The sequence below is a fragment of the Myxocyprinus asiaticus genome, chromosome 1 (assembly GCF_019703515.2).
Source record: "Myxocyprinus asiaticus isolate MX2 ecotype Aquarium Trade chromosome 1, UBuf_Myxa_2, whole genome shotgun sequence".
NCBI lineage: Eukaryota > Metazoa > Chordata > Actinopteri > Cypriniformes > Catostomidae > Myxocyprinus > Myxocyprinus asiaticus.
In genome coordinates, this window is record NC_059344.1 from 28,945,323 (window position 1) to 28,969,293 (window position 23,971).

General features: G+C 40.9%; 1 protein-coding gene across 12 annotated transcripts in view; it reads left to right on the forward strand.

Annotated features, from left to right (window-relative positions):
- LOC127434806 (tight junction protein ZO-1-like) overlaps window positions 1-23,971 on the forward strand; it is a 199,436-nt gene that overhangs the window by 147,303 nt on the left and 28,162 nt on the right. For 5 of the 12 annotated variants that reach the window (XM_051687839.1, XM_051688136.1, XM_051688467.1 and 2 more), the window contains 11 exons: window positions 5,872-5,907; window positions 8,833-8,963; window positions 10,212-10,317; window positions 10,575-10,725; window positions 16,625-16,733; window positions 16,903-17,122; window positions 18,129-18,313; window positions 19,817-19,912; window positions 20,162-20,188; window positions 22,359-22,441; window positions 22,634-22,844. In XM_051687839.1, the coding sequence (XP_051543799.1) occupies window positions 5,872-5,907; window positions 8,833-8,963; window positions 10,212-10,317; window positions 10,575-10,725; window positions 16,625-16,733; window positions 16,903-17,122; window positions 18,129-18,313; window positions 19,817-19,912; window positions 20,162-20,188; window positions 22,359-22,441; window positions 22,634-22,844 (1,355 nt within the window). The remainder of the gene's footprint in view (window positions 1-5,871; window positions 5,908-8,832; window positions 8,964-10,211; window positions 10,318-10,574; window positions 10,726-16,624; window positions 16,734-16,902; window positions 17,123-18,128; window positions 18,314-19,816; window positions 19,913-20,161; window positions 20,189-22,358; window positions 22,442-22,633; window positions 22,845-23,971) is intronic. The other 7 variants (XM_051688221.1, XM_051688306.1, XM_051688706.1 and 4 more) reach the window with 3 other exon arrangements.

Below are 23,971 nucleotides of genomic sequence, written 5' to 3' on the forward strand. Positions count from 1 at the left end.
CCAGTTTACTCTGGCCTGATTGGTTTAACAACGTTTAAGTCTCTCTATCATGCTTGTAACTTCATTTATGCTTTTACAAATTTTACTGTACACATGGAAATCCTTTGGGCACTAATATACCACCATACTGAAACATCCCCAAAACATCCCTCAAAGAACAGTCCTGCAGTCTTTCTTTAGAGCCCTTTGCATTGCACCATTCTTATCCTCATCATGGTTGCCACAGTTAATGTCATGCTTTGCGTGGCGATATATCTTTGATTTAGTGAGTTGAATATATATATTTTATGGCCCTCTGGTATATATACTATAAATCAATAGCAATCCCTTCTCAGCCATAAGCAGGGTCGATCTGGTTAATGACAGAAAAGGACTGTGATTGATTGCCCCTCACTCCCGTGTCTGCTCCCAGAGTCATCAATAATCATTTGAAGCAGAGAGGGCTGATAGCTTGCATAAACACACAGAACACACAAACATTGCAATTGCTTGCATCCTTGAACAAATATAATTCTTCCTGTGCCTGTCACTCATTGATATGTGTGTAAAATATGTTGCTTTATTTTCTTTTGGTTTGGCTGCAGTCAGAGGAGAGCGTAAGTGTTGGTTATAGTGCAGTGAACTGGCTAACCATAACCCTGATTGACACTACAGTAGCGCTTAGCTCATGTAGCTGTCTCAGTGAACGTACTAGATGTACACTAGCTAAAGCGGTAGCACTGTAGACATGTAAGCTGAGAAGTGTTGGCAGCAAGTAGTCCGGCAATATGTGTTTGCATAGGAGAAACACTGACATTCAAAAGTACAGGTATGTGTGGAAGTGCATTAGCGTAACAGGCCATTCAGAACCACCAGCCGAGTATGTGTAAGTAATGCTAGACAAGAAAGATGGAGCACACAAGATGCTGTTAGCCAGCAGACTGTGATTGGTAAAAGAGACAGACATCAAAAGAATGAAAAATGTGACAACGCCACAAAGTGCTGATTCTTTCCCAGGGGACATGCCATCCTTCGTGCATTACAGCAGCTGTGCCCTTTTCATCCACATCCTCACACTGCTGCAGGCATTCTTATAATGAAATTTCACACCTCACTTCTCCATGCATTCTCCACCTGCCTGTCTAGAGCAGCATCTCACTTAATATCTGAACTTGGATTACGCCTCATTATCGGATCTTTCACCTCAACAAGACACTCTTGTCTTTGAAGTCTCAGAACTGCTACAGCTGTAACAAGCTTAGCCTCTGTATGCTGTCTGCCTTCGCTCTGCACCAGGGGCGAGGCAAGAAATCTCCAAATGAGTGGACCTTGGTGAAACAGGGTGGACCTCTATTCTGTGCCTAATTTCATTGTGAATATAATAAAGTGTGCACCTTTCCTCAGCCGTTATGAGTCAGTATTTGCTCATTTACTGTTAGCTTAATACTTAGAGTTGCATAATTACAGGTACAATAACAATAAATGAAATGGCTTTAGAAATAAATATAATAAATTAAAATAAGAGATATGATGCAATAAACATTATTATTAGACACTTTTCAGTCCTCCTGCTTTGCACAGGTGTTGGCTATTTCCCCAGAATCGAATCTTTAATTAAGCTGATGTGGCGGGGTGAGTAAGAGACACAGTGGGTGTGGTGTCAAGCCTCGGAGAGGCATTTATTGGAAATAATAAAAAAATAACATGTCCATAAAGGGGGATAATAAAGTGTCCGGGGGGGAATAGTGTTCATAATAAAGGGGGAATCTGGCATCCTCGCGGTGAGACGGGGCTCCGGGAAGGGTGGGGTAGTGTCTTTGGAATGGCCCAGGCACGAGATGGGTCTGTCAGCCGCACACGCTCCGCTCCAGGGTTCACGTGTGCAGTTCTCTCCCGGCGACTCATCTAATCGGCCCAGGGGGTCCGAGGAATGGGTCTGGTGGCGCATCACCTCATCTGCACCCTCCCAGTCCTGGGCATGCAAGGATGCCAGTGTGTGCACACATGGAGATTTGGAGCCGGCTCCCCGAGAAGAGGTGATGATGAAGCATTATTCCCATGAGGTGTGCTTCATTCACCGCTGTCAGAACGAGACTAATTATTTATACACACCTTTTCTCGCTCTCCTGCCCAACTCCCTTCGTGAGCCTGGCTGAAGGGCGGCCCTAAGAGGTGGGGCGATGATGACGAGCCGGAGGGGTGGATCATTCCGCCACACTGACAACTCTCCTTTGGCTGAAGTTGTGGGCTTCATGGAGCTGCAGCAATGTTGCAAAATATTTCTTTTGATTAGTAGTCTTTGTAAAATAAGAGGTCTGGTGAAAAATGCAAGTGAATCAGAAGTTCTGTTTAGAACTTGGGGAATGTTACATTCAAATGGAGGCTAAAGAGTAGACAAGCACAGAAGAGAGACTTCTTGTTCAAGAATCATTTCTGAGGTTGTAGCTACTGAATTATGACACATATGACAATTCACCTGTCGTCCCAATGTCCTTGCATCCTGAGATGGTCTGAGATCATATTCAATGTTCTCATAGACGACACTATATCTGTAAATTGTTCCCAAATTACGGACAGGGAAGAAATAGTGAGAACTCGTCATATGCATGTGTTCCGCAAGACACGCGGCAATAAACTTCTAAACACACAGCGAATCAGAGATGCGCATCGATGGCTTCTCTTTTGTCTGTTTTCTAAAATATGATCAAGTGTGCTTCTTCAAACGCGTATTTGTGTCTAACGGCGTTTCTTGTCATTTGTCACTTCGAGACTTCTTACAGGTCGCCTGCCACACAGTTGCGGGTAGACGAAGAGCAAAATTACCCGCCAATTTCATACCCTGCCATGTCATCTACAGAAACATCTACCACGTCAAATAATAATAATAAATTAAGTGAGACAGTGCGTGGATACATTATCTTGGTGCTAAGCACAGTAAGTGGATCTGTTTACAGGCATGACTGTAGAGACGAGCTGCGCAGTGCAGAGAAAATGAGCGACTCGGTAAGAAGCTACTTGCGTACAACCCATTTCAGTTCACCATAATCATATAAAACTTTTTATTTGAAATAAAAACAAAATTTTCTAACTATAGTTATAACAGGAATATGATGATTATCTTGCATGTGAGCTATTTTGCGCGCTACAAAATGCAGTTTCTTTTTATTTGCAAACTGTTAGTATATTATTGCAGTTTTGATTGGGTGGACCAGCCGTCAATCTGGGTGGACTAGTTTCACTCTGCCCCTTATGTGGCCTCGCGCCTGCTCTGCACATATGCATAGTGGCTGTAATTAGTGATGTTTCGTTCGTGAACAAATCTGTCTTTTTGAACAAGTCTTTTAAGTGAATGAATCATTTTCATTCACCTCCATACACTGACTCATATTTTTCGTTCACTGACGTCTATGCCTTTCGAAGCCAATGAGATCTGCTGCTTTTCATGCCTGTAAAGACTGACTATAGCATGAGCCACTAGGATTCGAATACCCGCTGTGAAGGAGCATATCACTGGTTCAACTAGCTGAATGAATACGCCCTGTCACTGAACTAGTCGGTCATTTAAGTCTGAACAAGATGAGAGGTGTTTCGTAAACAAACTGACCAAGACTGGTAAACTCGTTCGCGAAAGACTCGTAAATGAAGATCTGCTGAACGACTAAATGAGATGGAGGCATGTCATTCGTTCAGTTTGCCAATGTGAGTCAATCACGTTCAATGTGGAGAGACAGGCGTGAAGTGCACTTAAGACAAGTTATAGGTAAACACAAAGATTGATCCCCAATTTATGAATGTGCAAAAATGACTGAAGACGTACAGTAAAAATGACATGAATTATGGATGGGAATGTGCTTTGATGTACAGTGTAAGATATTTAGGCTTTCTTAAACTTTTTCTTTGTCTTGGTAATAATTAAGCCCAGTATTAGACAAAATATAGGGAAAATAAACCTGCCAATTGTGGTGAAACGGTTATGATGTTTAAACTCTTTTTAAGAAAATAAACTATAGTGTCTTTGTACATTTGTAGACATAAAAATTCAATTTGTCTTCCTTTGTCGTGCTTTTAAAGACTGATAGTTGCCTCTTTTTTTTTCTCTCTGTGATTAACAATCACTTGGGGATTTGCTCATCTAAATCTTTCATTCATTCATATTTTTATCCTCACTTCAATGCATATTTTGTTATTTTGATTAGATAATGAACTGTTCTACTCCAGCCAGGTCTCCTAAGCAACCAAATTGGCCCGGTTGTTAGGGAGGGTAGAGTCACATGGGGTAACCTCCTCGTGGTCACTATAATGTGGTTTGTTCTCGGTGGGGCTCGTGGTGAGTTGAGTGCAGGTGCCGCGGTGGATGTCGTGAAGCCTCCACACACGCTATTTCTCTGTGGTGACGCGCTCAACAAGCCACGTGATAAGATGCGCGGGTTGATGATCTCAGACGCGGAGGCAACTGGGATTCGTCCTCCGCCACCCGGACTGAGGCGAATCACTACGCGACCACGAGGACTTAGAGCGCATTGGGAATTGGGCATTCCAAATTGGGTGAAAAAGGGGGAAAATCCCATTTCGTAAATACTTCAATATTGAGCATTGTAACAGAGCCAAGTCTCTGTCATTTAAAATTAAGAGTTTTTTTTACTTATTAACAGTTAAAAGTTCCACATTCTATGCCAAATCTTTTCTGATTATTATTGGGATTTTGGTTAAACAATAAACAGCATCTGAAATTGTATTCATTTTGAATTCTTGTAGCATCTGTGCCTGACGTAACATTTATTATTATTATTTTTTTTTACAATCTGTAAATCGATTTTAAAAACAATTGTTATCCAACTTTGTTATCGGGATCTGCAAAATCGGTCGACCAGTAGTACGAAGCACATTTAATGGATTTTTTTTTTAATTTACTTTATATAATTACTCTACTATATTTTTTTCCATCTGCATGGAAACAACATCAGAAGTGTGCTATCACACACGTGCAGCTTAGAAGAAACATTTGCTGCAATATATGCAAGTAACAGAATTATTGGCCTCCACTGAATGATAATAAATATAAAGATAGTATAGCTGAAGTCATCTGACAACATTAACCTTAAGGGGGTCTTAAAGAGCACCTATTATGGTTTTTCAAATATTACCTTTCATGAAGTGTGTTAAATAGCTGTTTGTGAATGTAAAAAAGTCTGCAAAGTTCACAACAAATGGAGTTATTGACTCCCAAAAGAAAGAACCGATTCTGAACACCTGAAACAAGTCGTTAGTAATTCCAGACTTACTTCCTGTACTAACCTACGTAATTTGGTAATAAAAAACCCACCTATGGTCTTCATTGGCTGCTCGCGAACAGCTTTGACCCGCACTCAAACACTACACTAAGCAGTTGACCAATCACAACAGACTGCGACATCTGACCAATCAGAGCGGAGTAGGCTCTCTGAAAGGAGGAGTTTAGAATGAATCCTTTAGAACGGATCATTGAACGAGTCGTTTTTGACACTGGGAAAAAAGGTAATCCTGCAATTTAAATTATGAGCAAATTAAAAAAGTGTTTTTTGACCTTGGATGCATATAAATCTATTGTATGAGACCTTTAAAACAAAATTAGGCACGTTTAAAAACCATAATAGGTGCTCTTTAAAGTTGGCCCTTGTCTTCCTGGTCTCCAATGACTGACAGGACAAAACCCCATGGAAATACTCCAAGTCCATTTCCAGCACTACTAAAATAGAGTGATGTAAAACCCATTAATTAGACTTGAACTGATAGGTTTGGAGGCATTTTGAGGAATGATATACAGGAGGAACCTGTTTGTCAGTGAGCCAGGTTAATATCTCAGAGCCATGCATCGGTTGCTCCCCGCTGAATAACTGCTCTGTCTTTATGCAGGCGGACTGGCTCTTTTCTCACCAGAATACTCCCGCTGTAAGTGCTGTGCTCTGTATACATTGGATAGTATTTATAGATGGAGTCTGAGTGCATGATATTAGGTTGATTTGTTGTATGTATGTGTTTTTGTGTAGTTGTTTCATAGTCTTTAATTGTGTGGGTCTTGTCTTCTATGTAGGCGTATGGTGATTTTTGTTTTAGATTGCCCCTGAGTTTCACTGAAGCACTTGCAATGCATTTGATATGGTGCATTCATATGTGCTTATTGTACAGTTAGCATGCATTGTGTCATTTTGAGCTGGTAACACAGAGGCAACTAGCTCTGTGTAATTAGGTGTGTTTTTGTGGAAACTGCCCGAGGGTGTCGAGTCTGTAATGCAGAAATGGGCCTGTATTCATTTTCATGCATGTTCATTAACCTTAGCACACAAGAGACAACACAATTCAATGTACATCACCAGATGGGTTTTTCCTCATAATTTCAGTCAGTTACATAGAGATACTCTTTCAGAGATAATATCTCCCTTCCATTTAAAGAATCAGCTCATATCCACAGAGTTTCTTGACTCTATAATACTTGAATAGTGTTGACTTGAAGATTGGATACTGTTGTTAATCTCTCTGTTAGTTTAGGCAATGCTAGTCTGTTTATATAGCTCATTTCATACACATGGTAATTGTGGTAAAAAGTTTTAATGGTAATAAGTGTTTTATATAGGCATACTTAAGCAAAAGAGAAAATAAAGTCAAGTATTAAATCATACTAAAAGAATAGACTTAGAGTTCTTAAAATAAAAAATAGTGAAAGTAAAAGTTAGCATACACTATGTGAGCTTAGCGTTCATTCTTGCTATGTTTGGAGTGACCCCTAAGTATTTTTAGATGACTCGATACTAATGATCTATTATCCAAGAGGTCTATTAGGTTTATATTCTAAAATCATATTTGCAATATATTTAGGTCCTAATTAATTAATTGATTTATAAGTGGTTTAGATATTTTACAGTGGTGAACAAGGCCATAAAACAAATAGCAGTTTTACTGCATGTGCCATATTTTTATGCATGTAAGACAAATATTTGCAATTTTAAATCTCTCTCCCCTCACATATTCTGTAGTGTTGGTCAAATGAATTTAAGTTAGGTAATATATGCATACTGTATATAGGGGTCAGTTATTTTTCTGAAACATACAGGGAAACAAATGGAATTGAAATGAAATGCACACATAGGGGTTTCAGTAAGATTATAGTGGGTCACATGAGGAGCAAACGCAGGAGAGAGAGATGAGAGGAAAGAGGGATTTGGCTGATGTGCGTGTGATGGATGTGTTAGTACAGAGACAAACCAACAGAGGAAAAGAGACCCTGGGATTTATGTAGGCCTTTGTGTGTGTCAGTGTGTATTTGTGCATGTCCAGGGCATCAGAGATTTAGGACAAAGTAGCCTACACTGCCAGGAAACAAGGGCTCATTTTTCTTTCTCTTTCTCTCTTGTTTCATTCTAACAGACTAGCATTTAATTTTTGTGTTCTTGGAATGGTCAGAAACAAATATATTTGTTTTTATTTATTTAGCAGGAACAGCCTTTTTTAAGATTTAGGGAGTATTAGAGAATATTCCATTTCCTGTCTAAATGCTAATAATAAAATTGTGTAGATATTTTCAACGGTCCTTACTAGTAGTAATCAGCATTCAAAATATCTGAAAAATTGCTAATAAAGGAATATTCCAGGTTCAATACAATTTAAGCTTAATCGGCAGCATTTGTGGCATAATATTGATTACCACAAAAATAAATTTTGACTTGCCCTTCCTTTTCTTTAAAAAAAAAAAAGCAAAAATCTGGGTTCCAGTGAGGCACTTTCAATAGAAGTGAATGAGGGCCAATTTTTGAATGTGTTAAAATACTCACTGTTTCAAAAGTATAGCCACAAGATGTAAAGGGTATATGTGTTAATGTGATTTTAGTGTGATAAAATCGCTTACTAACCTTTTCTGTGTAAAGTTAGAGCCCATTTTACAAATTCATTGCCATGACAATGTAATGTCAACCAAATCTACAACCCTAAAAGGACTGTAAAAATGACGTTATACAGCTCAAATAATACACAAGTTTATCAGGAGAATTAATGCAAATGCTTATATAAATTTGTAAGCTTCACATAAACCCTCCAAAATTTGTTTCCATTCACTTCCATTGTAAGCACCTGACTGTAACCTCGATGTTTGCTTTTTTTAAAGAAAAGGAGGGACAAGTCAAAATTAAATTTTGTGGAAATCAACATTATACCACAAATACTATGGATTGAGCTTAACTTGTACTGAACCCGGAGATTTCCTTTAAGGTTGGTGTTCACAGCTTTCGCAAGAAGCTCTAACATCTGTCCTAATGTTTAATATTTAACAAGAGAAATTATAAAAACTGGCATCTGGTGCAGTCTAATGGGCAGTCTGTATACCTGTTGGTTTGAAGCATTGTACCTTTACTTGTTTGTTCCTTCTTTCCATTCAGCATTTTACACACTCTCCCTTAGAGACATTCTCATATCCATGTGGAGCAAATATAATGGTTGACATGTACTTGGAAACTTCCATACTTGCTGACCAAATTCATATGTACAGTGAAATGCCACCGTTGATCACAAGTGCTTTGACATTATACACGTTTACTGACTTGGCCCACAGGCATTCTTTTTGCGTCATGGTGTCTGCTCGTGTGGACATTTCTCTGTATATAAATCGAATATTCAATTTAATATTGAGATATTTGAAGGTGATTCATTCACAACAACTATCAATAATCTAATTGAGAATTCTTTATCTTTTTTTTTATTATACATTCATATAAATTGTAACCTAAAATCTTGATGTTGATAGAAAAGTTCTTGTCCATGTTACTTGTTAGCTTCCTGTGCATTACAATCTGCTGCAGTGTGTGACTGAGCTGTGTGTGTCTGTAGTCACAGGAGTCATGAGGAGGAGCGCATCTCTAAACCATCGGCTGTGTCCACCCCAGTTAAGATGGTTGATAATGCACTTCTGGCTCCGTCCACTGAACAGCCCGGGGACAAACAGATCCCTCCACTGCCAGGTCGAGAATCTTCACCTTCACCTGTCATCTGTCTTCTATCTTTCCCTCTGCTTTCCTAATATATTATCTCCCCTATTTTTTTCTCGCTGTTTTACTTTTTTCTGTATTGCTCATTGTTAAGCCACATTCACACTGACAGCGATTTTATCGACAAGGTCACCAGGCTGCTATACAGCTTGTCACTGGTAGGCGTTCCTGCCACTGGAGGCCCTAAAGTTATTGGTGGGCTTTGCAACAGGCCATAGCTTTTGTAAGTGTGATCACAAATGAGATGTATTGCCGGTAAAAAAAAAAAAAAAAATTAATTCTATTTTGACAAGGAATCAGTTGTCTTGCATTCTGCAGGGGAAAGTGTTTGTATATACATTTCATAATGCATTTCTTAATGTGTCATGCTGTGCTTTATGTGCATTTTACTCTTAAGAATGCAGGCAATTTCTGACACGACTTTTGCACACCTAATTTTTTTTATTATATCCCCGCTTGTGGGCAGAGACAAATCAAACAGAACAGTGAAATTGCGCACAGTAATATTAAAGTCTTCTCCGTTTTACCTGCACTCAATTTCAGTGTCTCACAGGAGATCATGTGAGCGCTACTCTCCTCATACCCATTTGTAGTCGCTGCATCATGTCGCTGCTCATTTGCTTTTCTAAACTTGTCAAGTCACTGGACACGCCCACATTGCGCCGCCAATGGTCATTGTCGCTCATGTCGCCATAGATCGCCAACTCTCATTAGAAATGAATGACTGGTCGCTGACTGCAAGTTGCTGTCACTATGAAAGAGGCTTAACTTTCCAACTCCCACATTCCCACAACTAATCACAACCAGACCTTTTTTCTCCTCTCGTCTAGTTTTCTCTCCTTAACTGAGCTGCTGTCCACTCCATCCTGATCTGACCTTCCTCCCCTCTTGTTCTTCACATTCTCTAATTAGCCCATTCACTTTAGTCTGATTAGTCTCCAAACACTCCTGTCTCTCAACAGCATTCATCAGGAACAAGTTCTTTTATTACAGACAAATCAAATTGGGCATTTTTAAAAGGGCAGCGTGAGAAGTCTGGAATTGTATTATTGTAACAATAACTGGTTGATCATGTCAGGTGCTTTATGTCTCTTTCATCCTGTCTCACTCTTTAGCTGCTGGTGTCTCTTTACTCTCTGAACCTGTTTTTAAAGATGTTTGTGTTTACCGATGTTTGTCCTCTTTAAAGTCTAACAGAAATGTGTGTTTATGGGTGTGTAGAGCCAAAGCCACTGTATGCGCAGCCTGGGCAACCAGATGTTGATCTGCCAGTGAGCCCATCAGACGCCCCTGTGCCCAGTGCCGCCCATGATGACAGCATCCTCCGGTAAGTATTATATTCTGCACCCAAGCCATACTCCCAAGTGAAAGCAGAAGTGCCCTTTCTAGTGTACATGAAGTTACTTGCCCACTGAAGGTGTACAAGACAAATGACATCTGGCTTATACATACTAGCACTCCTGATGTGACTTTATCAAAATGTTATAAGTTGTGCTTCTGTATTTCGTAATTTTATTACCATAAATCAACAGGTCACACAAAATGCTCCTGTTCAGGGACTGACCCATTTTTTTCTGTTACCAGGCCTAGTATGAAGCTGGTGAAGTTCAAGAAGGGAGAAAGCGTAGGATTGCGGCTGGCGGGAGGTAATGATGTGGGAATCTTTGTGGCTGGTGTGCTGGAGGACAGTCCTGCTGCCAAAGAAGGCCTGGAGGAGGGAGACCAGATACTTAGGGTGAGAAGGTCCACAGGACTTGACCATTTACTAAGGCTTCATTAATCTGGATATATTTGATATCGGCGTTTTAGTTTTCGAAACTCTCTCCGTCCATACTGCCGTTTTCAAGCGTTTCCTAAAAAAGAAGTTGCTCGTCCACACTGAAACTAATGAAAATGCTTAAATCCCCTTACTGCACATACGAAAATCGGCATTACATGTACGGTCTGAAATGCAATTGTCCTCGTGTTCTGTCGCCGGACACCAATTCCGAGTAAACTTCCCCTCACCTTTGAAGGAATGCATTGTGAATGTTGTACAAAGTAATATTTATCTTTAACTGTGCTAGCGAAGTGAATATCAGACACAACAGAGCCGCTGTAACACAGGCCGCCATCATGATTGTTTTGGTTGAATGGATCACATGACAACAAATACGTCATCATTTTCAGATATTTCCGTTTTTCACACTACAGCATGAAGACTGCGTTTCCATCTCAGTGTGGACGGAAGGGCAAAAAAAGATGCTTTTTCAAACAAAAACGTGATGGTGTGGAAGTGGCTTAAGATTACAAGTTAAATCTTCTGTATGTTAAGGCTAGGCAGTATGCTTCAGTATGTACAGGATCTAGCATCATTTAAAGTACACATAGGCATTAATATAATAATTTCTAGGGTAAATCTGAGATTTACAGGTGAAAATCTGAAACAAATCTAGCCTGCTACTGAGAGGATTGCGCTAATTTTATAATTCCCTTAACAGAAATAACATATAATAAACAAAGTATCGCCCATTTCACATATGTGTGTGTGTGTGTGTGTGTGTGTGTGTGTGTGACTTAACCGGGAGACCCGCTTTGAGTGTTCATTGCATCTGTACTGTGTGACTATACAGAAAATAAAGTGAATTCTGGATTACTACATTGATTTTTTTCCTGGGATGACGGATATAAATAATCAGATGTCTATCGAGAGTGGGTAATTTAACTTTATTATACACTAAACATCATTAAATCTAGTTAACATGAGGAAAGTATTGCATGCCTGTTACTGCGTGGTTAACTTGCATTAAGTTAATGAGTAAGTTTTTCAGTACAGCAATTAATGCTGAGTCATAAAAGCCTTTATTGTTAAAGATTGTGTTGATAAATAGGTTTTATAGTGCATTTCCAACATGTTGTCGGCAGAGTACAGCACGTGCAGCTCTTCTGCCGCCTCTTTTCATCTCTTACTCCGGCTTCAGCACAGAGCACCGCACGCGTGGCTCACACGCCCAGTTCCCTATCTGTCACTCACTCGACGTTGTGTCGATGTGGTGACACTAGGGGTCACTCTTGGGAGCCCCAAACACCTCTGATTTTGAAAAAAGGCCAATGGGAATTGCCGAGTGGAATTTGCATGCCACTGCCTCAGACATACGGGTATAAAAGGAGCTGGCTCGCAACCACTCATTCAGATTTTCTCTTCAGAGCCGAGCGGTTGTGTTCAGTGAGCTGAATTTCTCTGCCGATCCATTCACCTCGAAAAGCTGTTGGATTTATGGCAAATTATAGCGGCTTCTCCCTCTGCACTGGTGAAGTGCAGAGAACGCCCCTGGGCGCTTCAGCAGCTAAAAGAGTTATTCTTCCTACTGAAAGAGTATATTTTCCCTTCTAAAAGATTGGCATTAACGGAGAGCGTCTTTTTAAAGATGCTTCTCCGTTTGTGTGTATTTCCTGGTTGCGGTCGTTACCTCTCCGCTTCTGATGGCCACGATCGCAGTCCTACTTGCTTGGGCGCTGCCCACGCGGAGACAGCATTCATGGACTGGTCATGTTCTCACTGCGAGAGCGTGACCATAGCAACGTTGCGGTCGCAGTTTTTCCTTCGTTAGAGGGAAAGACCACCCCAGCGGCTCCCCGCCTCGGTCCTTCTACCTACGGGTTTGAGGCCACGTCGGTTAGCACTGGGGGCGATTTGGGGACCCCAGTGGGAGCCACTCCACCGGGTAATTCCCCACGGACCTCGCATTCCCCAGTACGCTTGTTTGCCCCGCTGGGATGAGACCGCGAAGTGAATGAGCTCTTGATTGCAGCATCGGAGAGCGGGCTGTCCAGTCTGATGCTGAGGACTCGACTGGGCTCCCACCTTCGGGTGCGGTCACCCAGTCGCAGCCTGACGTGCAGCTGGCAGCCATGGTTGCCCGGGTGGCTGTGTGTGTCAGGCTGGAGTGGAACCCTCCACCCCCCCGAACCCTCGCAGCCTGACGATTGGTTCCTGGGCTCGGAGCGCCGCTCACGGCCGCACCCCGCCCCGGTCCCTTTCTTTCGGGAGGTGCATGAGGAGCTCACGAGGTCGTGGTGGGCACCTTTTCACTGCCCGGACCCGGTCTCTGAACTCCTCTGTTCTCACTACCCTCGATGGTGGGGCTAGGCGGTTGCGGTGCACCTGTGCCTGCTCGGCGACCGACTGCACTCTCCGGGTGACTAAGGTCACGGCGCGGACTCTCGGGCAGGCGATGTCCACCCTGTTGGTCCAGAAGCACCACCTATGACTCAACTTGATCGAGATGTGGGAAGCTGACAAGGTATGGTTCCTTGATGCCCCCGTCTCCCATGTCAACCTGTTCGGCGACACCGTCGAGGACTTTGCCCAGCAGTTCTTGGCGCTGAAACAGCAAACGGAGGCTATTCAGCACATCCTGCATCAGCGCAGTTCAAGACTTCGCACCCTGTCTGCTCGTCGCCAAGGGCATCCTCCTGCCGCAACAACACCAGCTCCGCCGCAGCCCGCCCCCACGGCCCGGCCCCGGCGTGGAGCCAACCGCAGGAAACAGACACCACCCGTCTCACAGCCGGTCGCCAATAACCCAAGGTAGGCTTCGAAGCACCCCTGAGACGGGCGATCCAGGCACGTGGAGACCTGCTACAGGCCTAGAGATGGTAAGCAGACCACTCCATCCCCCGGTGGAGGGCTGGGAGAAGAATCCTTTTCAGGGAATGGAGGTTATGAAAGTAACCAGGACGTTTAAACTCTAACCTTGTGACACAGACTGTGTCCAAAAATTGGAAAATGCCTTCGGAGGCTGTATAAGGATGGATGAAGGTAGGCTGAAATAAGGTGCTTTTTAAACTGTTCAGAGAGTTCCATTCTTCCAAAAACACTGTTGTTTAAACCATTGACTGATAAGGCAGCTACCTACTTTATCTGATGCAGCCAAAGTTCATTTAAAACAGCCCTAAACAAGCAAAAGTGTAGCTCCGATCCTGGCATTCTCCGTCGGTGTTGTTGATTTTGTTGTTGTTGTTGCTATTAAAACACGCATGCAAATAACGTCAGAATAAAAATGGTCGATACTAGATGACATTACTACGGTGGTTACTTTGTGAGCGCGAATGCAACGGGAAAAGTCTCCTCGGGTGTCCCATTCCTCATTAGAGTTCTCATCTAGAAAACTACTAAGGGAAAAGTACCAGGACTATAGGTGGGAAAGGGCCTATTGTTTTATCTTTGTTTAATGTGCATTGATAAGCCATAGTTAGGTGGATTACCCCAAGGATTGTAAACACGGTGGCTCTGGTTGTTTGAACGATTCAACATGTCAACTTTTGGTTTAACCAGTGGCATGAGTTTGGAACAATCCAAACAATGAGGGCAAGGGCAGGGCGAAATAGTCATTAAGCATGACAGCAGACATTGATAAGGCTGTCTCTACAGTCAACCTCAATTCTGTCACAGATGTGCATCTCATGTAACACTTTATGTTCTCATCAGGGACTATGAAGTTCTGTGAATTGTGCATTTAATCTAATTTAATTTAATTTGTATGCGCTTTAACCGGCAAAGTTTAAAAACCTAATTTTATCACAGCGGTTGATTGACAGGCAGGAGTTATTCACTAGAACTCATTGGTTTCACCAAACTCAAACAAGGGGAGTCAAAAAATCGATCATAAAAGCCTATCTACTGTAATTTATATACCATTATAATGCATGGTATGTACTTATAAAATGAAAACAAGTATGACTGATAAAAATAGATCATGACTAAAGACTTTTTCCAGCGCAATCTTTGAACATGATGCCACACAAGCATTCTTAATGATTTAATCTCAGCACAAAACATCACTTAGACGTGCACATCCACATCAAAAAGCTCAAGTGACCGTGAAAGTAAACCACAAATAGGCAAATCGTCAAAGGGTGTGCATATTATCTCACTCGAATGAACAGCATAACAAAACTAATCAAAACGACTGCATACTTCTAATATTTATCGGTCATTAATATCTAATACAAACCAATGCACCAACAACACAACACCTCAATGCAATGGCATACAATTCATTGAAGTGATGAATGGTGCACTTTAACTAATCCAACCAGCAGCACATTAGAGAAAAAAAATTGCTTTTAATACTTACCAATGATGTTCACTACGCAGGTGTACTCTGCACTTCGGTAACTTCCGATGCTCATGTCAACAGCTTGACATAAATATTATCGAAGCTTTTGATTGGCTCAGGGGCAAAGGCAAACTAGCCCCTCAGGCAATCGTTGAAAACTCGTTGCACGTGTGCATGCAATTCTCCAGATCTCCGTTGATTAACATTGAGGATGAAGGGCTAGCCCAACACATAGCAAATGAGAAGGATTAAATGGCTTTTACACAACATACCTTAATAATAATATAATTTCTCAAAAGAATATATGCTTTTTTCTTGTATAATCGACATAAAACACGTTTAAGTTGCGGAAAATATATTATTTCTTAAAATAAATGTATGATGATGCCATGCAATTTGCACAACAGCGCCACCTCTGGTGGGGCTTAGCCCCACTTCCCCCATATGTAGAGACGCAGCTGCACACTTCACCTTGAAATATACACACTGTGTAACAGTTGAAATAGCTGCCTTAATCTTAGTCTAAGAAAAGAAAGCATGTGTGAAAGTCTTCTGTTTACTAATCTCTGTACTGTAACACTGTGCAACATCCCACTTTTCCTCAGAAAAATATGAAGACACTATGTGACCCTGTGGCTGCGGGCAAAAATAATCATGACATACTCCAGCTCTGACTCACTGCCTGACTCTTCTCTCTTTCCAGCTTTCCTTTGTTTAGCCTGTGGACACACAGTGGCTCTTATTGTGGTCTTCCACAACTCAAGCCTCCAGTGGTCTTATGCTATCGTCAGTAGTTGTGTAATACAGAGAATCTAAGTTAGACTCATTTAGGCTTGTTTATTACAGAGCCACATTTTAATGAAACATAGATTGCTTTGTGTCTCTCCCACACCCGTTCCAGTGCAGGTCATCACAGTGTGTGTGTGTGTGTGTGTGTGTGTGTGTGTGTGTGTGTGTGTGTGCATGCATGTGTGTATATTTCTCTTCCCTGCTGCACAAACACACACTCCTTAGATTCCAAGCCCTACCCCACTGTGAAGCTTCAAGCTCATTGTTTTCCTCTCCAGACATTTCTCTGGGCATTTGCCAGATGTGACTGAACGTTCACCTCTCCTCTTTTTCCCTGAATTTGTGACTGTAACAGGTAAGAATGGGCAAGGAGGAGGCGAGAACCGGCTGAGCAGTCAACAAAACTTTTAATGACATAAATCAACTTAAATCAACTTTAACACACAGATACACACACACAGCAGCTGCATGTGTGTCTCTCTCTCGAACTGGTGCCTCTGGCTCATCTTTATCCCCCTCCCGGCTGATTAGAACAATTCAGGGCTGGGCGTGCGTCCTCCCGGCCCAGCCACGCCCTCGGCCTCGTCACAGTGACTTTCAGATACAGCAGAAACATGGATAAGGAAAAGTGGATTTGCACTCTCTTTCACTCTCCTTTCCTCTTCCATTGCAAATAAACATTGTATTGTTAGGTTACAACACCGTAGAGATCTAAAGCCTGTTTTTGTCTCCTCCTGTTCGTAGGTGAACAATGTTGACTTTGCAAACATCATTCGTGAGGAAGCGGTGCTGTTCCTTCTGGACCTGCCCAGAGGTGAAGAGGTCACTATCCTGGCTCAGAAGAAAAAGGATGGTAAGCAGATACACATACATTTCATACATTGGTTAATTATTTATTCTATGCATTCTCAATAATTGCAAGTCTCTCTGGAATACTTGATTCTGATTTGTCAGTCTTGACATTCTGCTGTCAAATATTTTGTATAATGGCTGCTAAACTGTTTACATGTTCTGTCCTCCAGTGTACCGGCGGATAGTGGAATCTGATGTGGGCGACTCCTTCTACATCAGAACACACTTTGAGTATGAGAAGGAATCTCCTTATGGGTTGAGCTTTAATAAGGGAGAGGTGTTCAGGGTGGTGGACACCCTCTACAATGGCAAACTGGGCTCCTGGCTGGCCATCCGCATCGGGAAGAACCATCAGGAGGTGGAGAGAGGCATCATTCCCAACAAAAACAGGTAACTGCCCTTTGAAGCACTAGGAGGAAGAGACAACTGACATGCTGCCCCCATTATATATACAGATCAGCATAAATTAATATGTTTTAAAACAGGACTGTTGATTTATTAACCCATTCATTTAGTGTGATTAATTATACGTAAGAAAAATTTTATGCAATCATGCCCCCGACCTGCATGTAAATTCCGTAATAAGGAATATTCCTACCATCGGACCAATTCAAACTTGATGTACCACCTTGATGCAATATGGGGCAGTCAGCCCTCCAGCTGTACAGGCAACACGCCTCGTCAAACCCGGGAGCAGGCAGCACAGCCTTCCACAAGTGATGTGCACTTGTACTCAATGACAGCTGGACAGAGATCGAGCACAAGATTTCAGCTCTGTAGGTCCATACAATGCAAGTGAATAGTGGCCAGAACTTTGAAGCTCCAAAAAGCAGATAAAGGCAACATAAAGGTAATCCATAAGACTCCAGTGGTAAATCCATGTCTTCAGAAGCAATATGATATGTGTGGGTGAAAAACCTTCATGTCCACATTCTTCTTCTTTTGTTCTGTGGCGAGTCACATTCTTCGTGCATATCACCACCTACTGGTCAGGACTGGTCAAAAGTGGAGATATATCGTAAAAAAAGGACTTAAATATTCTCACCCACACATATCATATTGCTTCTGAAGGCATGGATTTAACCAATAGAGTCATATGGATTTCTTTTATGCTTCCTTTGTGCTTTTTGGAGTTACAGACCTGAAATATTCTTCTTAAAATCTTCATTTGTGTTCTGCAGGAGAAGAAAGTCATTTAAATCTGGGATGGCAAGAAGATGAGTTAAATGAGAATAAATTAGAGAATTTTCATTTTTGGGTGAACTATTCCTTTAATCAATTGACAGCCCTGGTTTTAAATTTTGTTTGTAATGCAAGAATGTATCTGTATACAAGTTGTATCATTATGTATGTAAATGCAATATACTTTGAGCTAAAGCTGACCATCTTGTTTTAGGGCAGAGCAGCTTTCCAGTGTGCAGTACACACTCCCCAAAACGGCGGGCGGAGACCGGGCTGACTTCTGGAGGTTCAGAGGTCTCCGCAGCTCCAAGAGGAACTTGCGGAAGAGCAGAGAGGATCTGTCAGCTCAGCCTGTTCAGACCAAGTTCCCTGCTTATGAGAGAGTGGTTCTTAGGGAGGGTATGTATGTTCTTCAAATACATTTTTTAGTGAAACTGGTTTAAAGATTTGAGTTTAAAGGGCTCAAGACGAATACAAATTATCAGCTTGGAGTATTTTGCATTTGAACTGAATTCAGGCTTACTTGTAGGCTCGGGATGAATCTATAATTTATTAGTGGTGCTTGCTAAGGCAATCATCACTGTCACTATTACTTTTGTTCATAGTTAGGGTTAAAGGATTAGATCACCCAAAAATGAAAATTCTCTCATGATTTACTTACCTTTAAGCCATCCCAGATATGTATGACTTTCCCTCTTCAGCAGAACTGAAATGAAGAATTTCACAAGCCCATTTCAGCTCAGTTTGTCCATACAATGTGTGTAAACAGGTGTCATCAGGCTGCTTGCTGTTTGACGGTCCAAAAGGCATATTTAGGCAGCATAAAAGTAATCCACACGACTCAATTAATGTCTTCTGAAGCAAATCGCTAGGTTGGTGTAAGAAACAAATTGATAATTAAAAAATTTTAACTTTAAATCGTTGCTTCCAGCCAGTGCTGGATTGCTGTTTGAAATGACCTAACTCTTGCGTGATGTTCCTTCCTCTGTTGTAAACAAAGCGTGCGCTTCCGACTTCTTGCATGAACTCGCCATTGCACTTACGTCACGCGATGGTAATGTGATGCGTCGACTGCTGGCTGGAAGCGATTTGTAAAAGACAATAAAGTTTTAATTATCGATACATTTTTTACACAAATATTTCGATTCGGATCGTGTGGATTACTTTTATGCTGCCTAAATATGCCTTTTAGACAGTCAAATAGCCAGCAGCCTGATGACACCCGTTTACATGCATTGTATGGACAAAGCTGAAATGGCCTTATAAAAATCTTCATTTTGGTATTGCTGAAGAAGGAAAGTCATACACATCTGGGATGGCTTAAAGATAAGTAAATCATGAGAGGATTTTCATTTTTGCATGAACTAACCCTTTAAGGATTTGAGCAGGCACATTCAATTTTGGCATTATAACTCGTCCTGCACTGTTGTTCTACGGGCATGAATGATACCTAAAAGTGTGTGGCTTATTGAGGAGAGGTGTGCTACTATTCTAAACAATCAGACTTACAATCAGACTCACTGAAGTTTAATAGACTTGCATTGAAGGAGTGACCTAAGCCATATCTAGGGACCAGAATATCAAAGAGGATATGTGGTGGACTCTTTTGACTTGGGCCAGTAAACAACCACCCTGAACACCAAAGCAACTACATACTGTAACAACTTCTGGCAACCACCCATAACACTAGCATCACAGCAAGGAGTTTTGCATATGCAAGCTCCACTCACATTTTCTTCCAAAGATATAAAAATGTAATTGCAATTCTTTTACAAACTGTTAGATCTACTGTATTTAACAGAACACTTGAATAATATTTAGAATAATCTCAGAATAGCACTCCAATAGAAAATTCTGTTCTCTTTGAAGTAAAGCGGTTATATTGTCCATTGTCCTTTTTAGCTGGATTCCTGAGGCCTGTTGTGATCTTCGGGCCAATCGCCGATGTGGCACGAGACAAACTGGCAAGAGAGGTGCCTGATCTGTTCGAGCTTGCAAGTGAGTGTTCATTTACTGAAATCAAACCACTTGATAACACACAGCGCTTCAGCACTTCAGTACTCTAATCCACCTACCTGTTCAGCACACTTCAGCAGTCACAGCTTCTCTTAGAGCAAATGAGCTGCCCTGCTCTCCAGTTTCAGTTATCTAAGTGCATTTAAAATTCAGCATGTAAACTGATTACATGAGTGGCCACTGGCTTTATTGACATAACATTGTTCCTGTATGACTGTATTTGCTTTTCAGAGACACAGCACCCAGATGGAAGGGAAAGTACGTTGCATAGTCACATCAGCTCACCCCATCAGTAACCATAGTTACTAGAGGCTGTGCAGTATGGCATCCCTTATTTTAGTTACACCAAATCGACACCACTTGGAATGTTAACAAAAGATAAAAAAATCCAAGATGTGTTCATGGTATCGACAGCTCCAACCCTTCAGTCATGCTTGAGAGGAGATGAAGGCACATTGCTCATTGATTTCCCCCATCCCAAGCGCCTGCTTCCTATGTTATTTTGTGATTCTATTTGAATGGGCTCTTTTTGTTTTTTCCTTTCTTCTTCTTTTTTTTTTTTTTTTTTTTGTGCTAAAAAGGCTTCCTGTAGTTGCTGCTATTTTAACGCCATGTTATAGTAAAGTGGAGGCACAGATTTAGGCTTGCTGTCTTAAATAATATGTTGCTGTCAAAGGCCACCAATGGCTTAAGGTCCTAAAGGTCAGTGCACATTAGCTTTACTCTGTCTGTAATGACTTTTTAGTTGTCCTCTGTAACATACTGAAACAAGTCGCTGTGAAGGTGAGTGTTCTTTGAGGAACAGTTCACCCAAACCTTAGGGCTGGGAATTGCCACAGACCTCCCGATTCGATATTACAACAATATTTACATGCCGATTCGATATGTATTGATTTATTTATTTTTTTGGTATTGCAATTCTGTAAGTATTGTGATTTGATGTTTTGATATATTTATCTGTGTTAACTCCTTTTTCTCAGAAAGAAATGTCTGTTGAAGAACAGTTGTGTCTGAAATGACATTTGTTTCACCATGTAATACATAATTTACTGGTAGGGATGTGCAAAACTACCAATTTAAAACTACTTATCGACCAGTCGGTGCAGTGTCTGAGCTATTAGTTGACTAGTCAGTGTTAAGGAACACATGAATAATTAGGCTGAATTATATGTCCATGTTACCCAATCAGATGTGTTTCATAAGGACACATGGATACTAAGCGCAGCCATTTAACATACTAACAGATATAACTAACAGATATTCAACAATTAAATAGGCTAAATAACTATAACCTCTTAACCCACAAAAGTACTAAAGTTAGAAAAGTAAGAAACACGAAAAGCTCCAATACAGAGCAGCACAAAACCGCTTATGCGCATCCTGGACGTTGAATGATGTGCTTCAATGCGCTTTTGCTCTTCCATGAAATGCTTCAAGTAACCGGAGCGCATGAAGTCACATGGCGATCGTGTGTGTGCACAGCTGTTAGATTATAAATGTTTATTTATCAATCATTGTATTAGCATTAAGCTAAACGTGTTTTTTCTTTTTTTATTATTATTTAAAAAAAACTATTTTTCATCAGGGAGACAATTTTAAAAGAGTTTGTCTCAAGAATCGTGATTTGTAACAGAATTTTTCCCCACCCCTACCAAACTCTGTCATAATTTACTCACCCTCATGTTGTTCCAAACCTGTATGGCTTTCTTACATATGAGCAACACAAAAGGAGATGTTTTAATGAATATCCCGGTCTGGCTTTTCAGTACAATGGCAAATAGTGACTTAAAGGCTTAAAGTATGCAAAAGTGTTCACTGCAGCTTTTTGTGTTCTGAAGGCATGTGATATATTTTGGTGAGAAACAACCTGAAATTGAAGTCATTTCTTAAAGTCTTGACATCCATTGTGTGCTGAAAACAAAGCAAGTTGTTGTGTGAACACACATGCCACTTTGAACCAAATAAATGAAGTTATTTATTATAATAACTTTATATTTATTAACAATTTTTATTTGTGTTCTGCATAAAAAAGCAAGTTTTATGTGTTTGGAACGATATTAGGGTGAATGAATTATGACAGAATTGTCATTTTTGGGTGAACTATTTCTTTCAGATATTCCAGACCCCCTTGCAGGCACTGATGCTTTTCCCCCAACACTATTTATAATTAATATTATACATTTTTAAATACATTTTTGTATGTCTGTACCTAGTCAAGTGCATTGCACCACACTGATGTCACACACATGGAACATGTGAACAATCTGCTGGTGTTTATATTGTGTATGCGGGCGCATGTGCACATCCATGTTGAATTGCCTTCTCACTGTATGCTATTGAGGGTGAGGGTGCTGACGTACTGCATGAGAGTGAGAGGCAAGAAGAATGTAAGTGGATATTACTATATGGATTGTTTTTTCTTGTGTAGAGAGTGAACCCAGAGATGCCGGCACTGACCAGCGCAGTTCAGGGATCATACGCCTTCATACTATCAAACAGATCATCGACCGGGTGAGAACCCATGCACACCCTCCAATATACACGTCGAGGACACACATATACAGTAAATGTAATGCAATGCATGAAACACTGTCTCTGAATGACACATCAGTGCCCCCTGCTGGTGGTACAACGCATTATACAGATTCATGTTTTTTTGTATTGGCTTTAATCTGACAGTTTGTTTTTATCTGTGTTATGCAGGATAAGCATGCAGTGTTGGACATTACTCCTAATGCAGTGGACCGGCTGAACTATGCCCAGTGGTATCCCATCGTGGTGTTCCTGAATCCTGACAGTAAGCAGGGCGTGAAGAACATGAGGACCAGGCTGTGTCCTGAGTCCAGAAAAAGTGCCAGGAAACTCCATGAGCGTGCACTCAAACTGAGAAAGAACAACCACCATCTCTTTACAGGTAACCACAGGGAATTTAGGAGATTGTGTATCCTTATACACAAGGAAGAAATGGAGAGAAATTAATTAAAAGACCCAGGGATATCATTTATATCCAGAAGTTAGACCCAGGGGCTGGTTGTATTCTTGCATTTTATTCTTCTAATAAGCAAATATTTTTACTGTGTTGGGCGCCCACTGTCTGCCATTTTTTTTAAGTCGTTCAGTGCCTTACTTTTCCCACAATGCAGTGTGAATTAGACTGTCTTACTAAAGATAGCTTTGAGCTTGTTTAATGCAACAGGCTTTTTCTGGCGTCCCCAGTTATTTAGACTAAATGTTAGAAGCTGTCTTAAGTTAATGGCTATGTTTATGCAACCGGCCCAAGATCCTGAAGCCTAGTGTTATTAATAGAGTAACTACAGGCCCAGACATGCAGATTAAAAAACACAGCAACATGGTCATGTGTTGCAATATTTCAGCACATGCATACAGTGCACACAATATCACTGATTTGCGAATGAAGTTGGACCTTTTAAATAATTTGGTTGAGCAAGCGTTTTTAAATCACTGGACTGTAATTGACTTAGGATGTTAGGAAGTGAAATTACGAAGTGAGTCATGTTGTAACCATAGGCAATGCAATATTATACAATATTTACCTCAAAAATGCCTTAAATTGTATTTATCTGGAACACAATCAGAATCTCAATTAGGGTGGTAGCATCTAACTTGTGCACATAAACATTTACACTAAAAACATAATAATTGATACAACTTAATCGATCAGTGATAAAAAAGTAATGTTTAATTTGATGTTTATTTCATCAAAATCGATCAGTGAATCTGAATTAATGATCCAAAGAATTTACAAAATGAGTCAGACTTTAAAAAATAGGGCCCAGCTCTAATGTGTTACATTTCCTCAGAATAATAATACATTAAACTGTGCATCACATTAGATTTGATGATGGCCTCACTGAGCAGCCAGCCTTAGTCATAAATGTTATTACAGTAATAAGATAACCGCACTGTGTATTTGGCAAAGCTGTATAAAGACTGTTGTGTTATTGCAATCCTCATTTGTAAGTCATATTGAATTAAAGGATCTCATAAATGTAAATGTAACAGGGCAAAGATCGCTTGGTG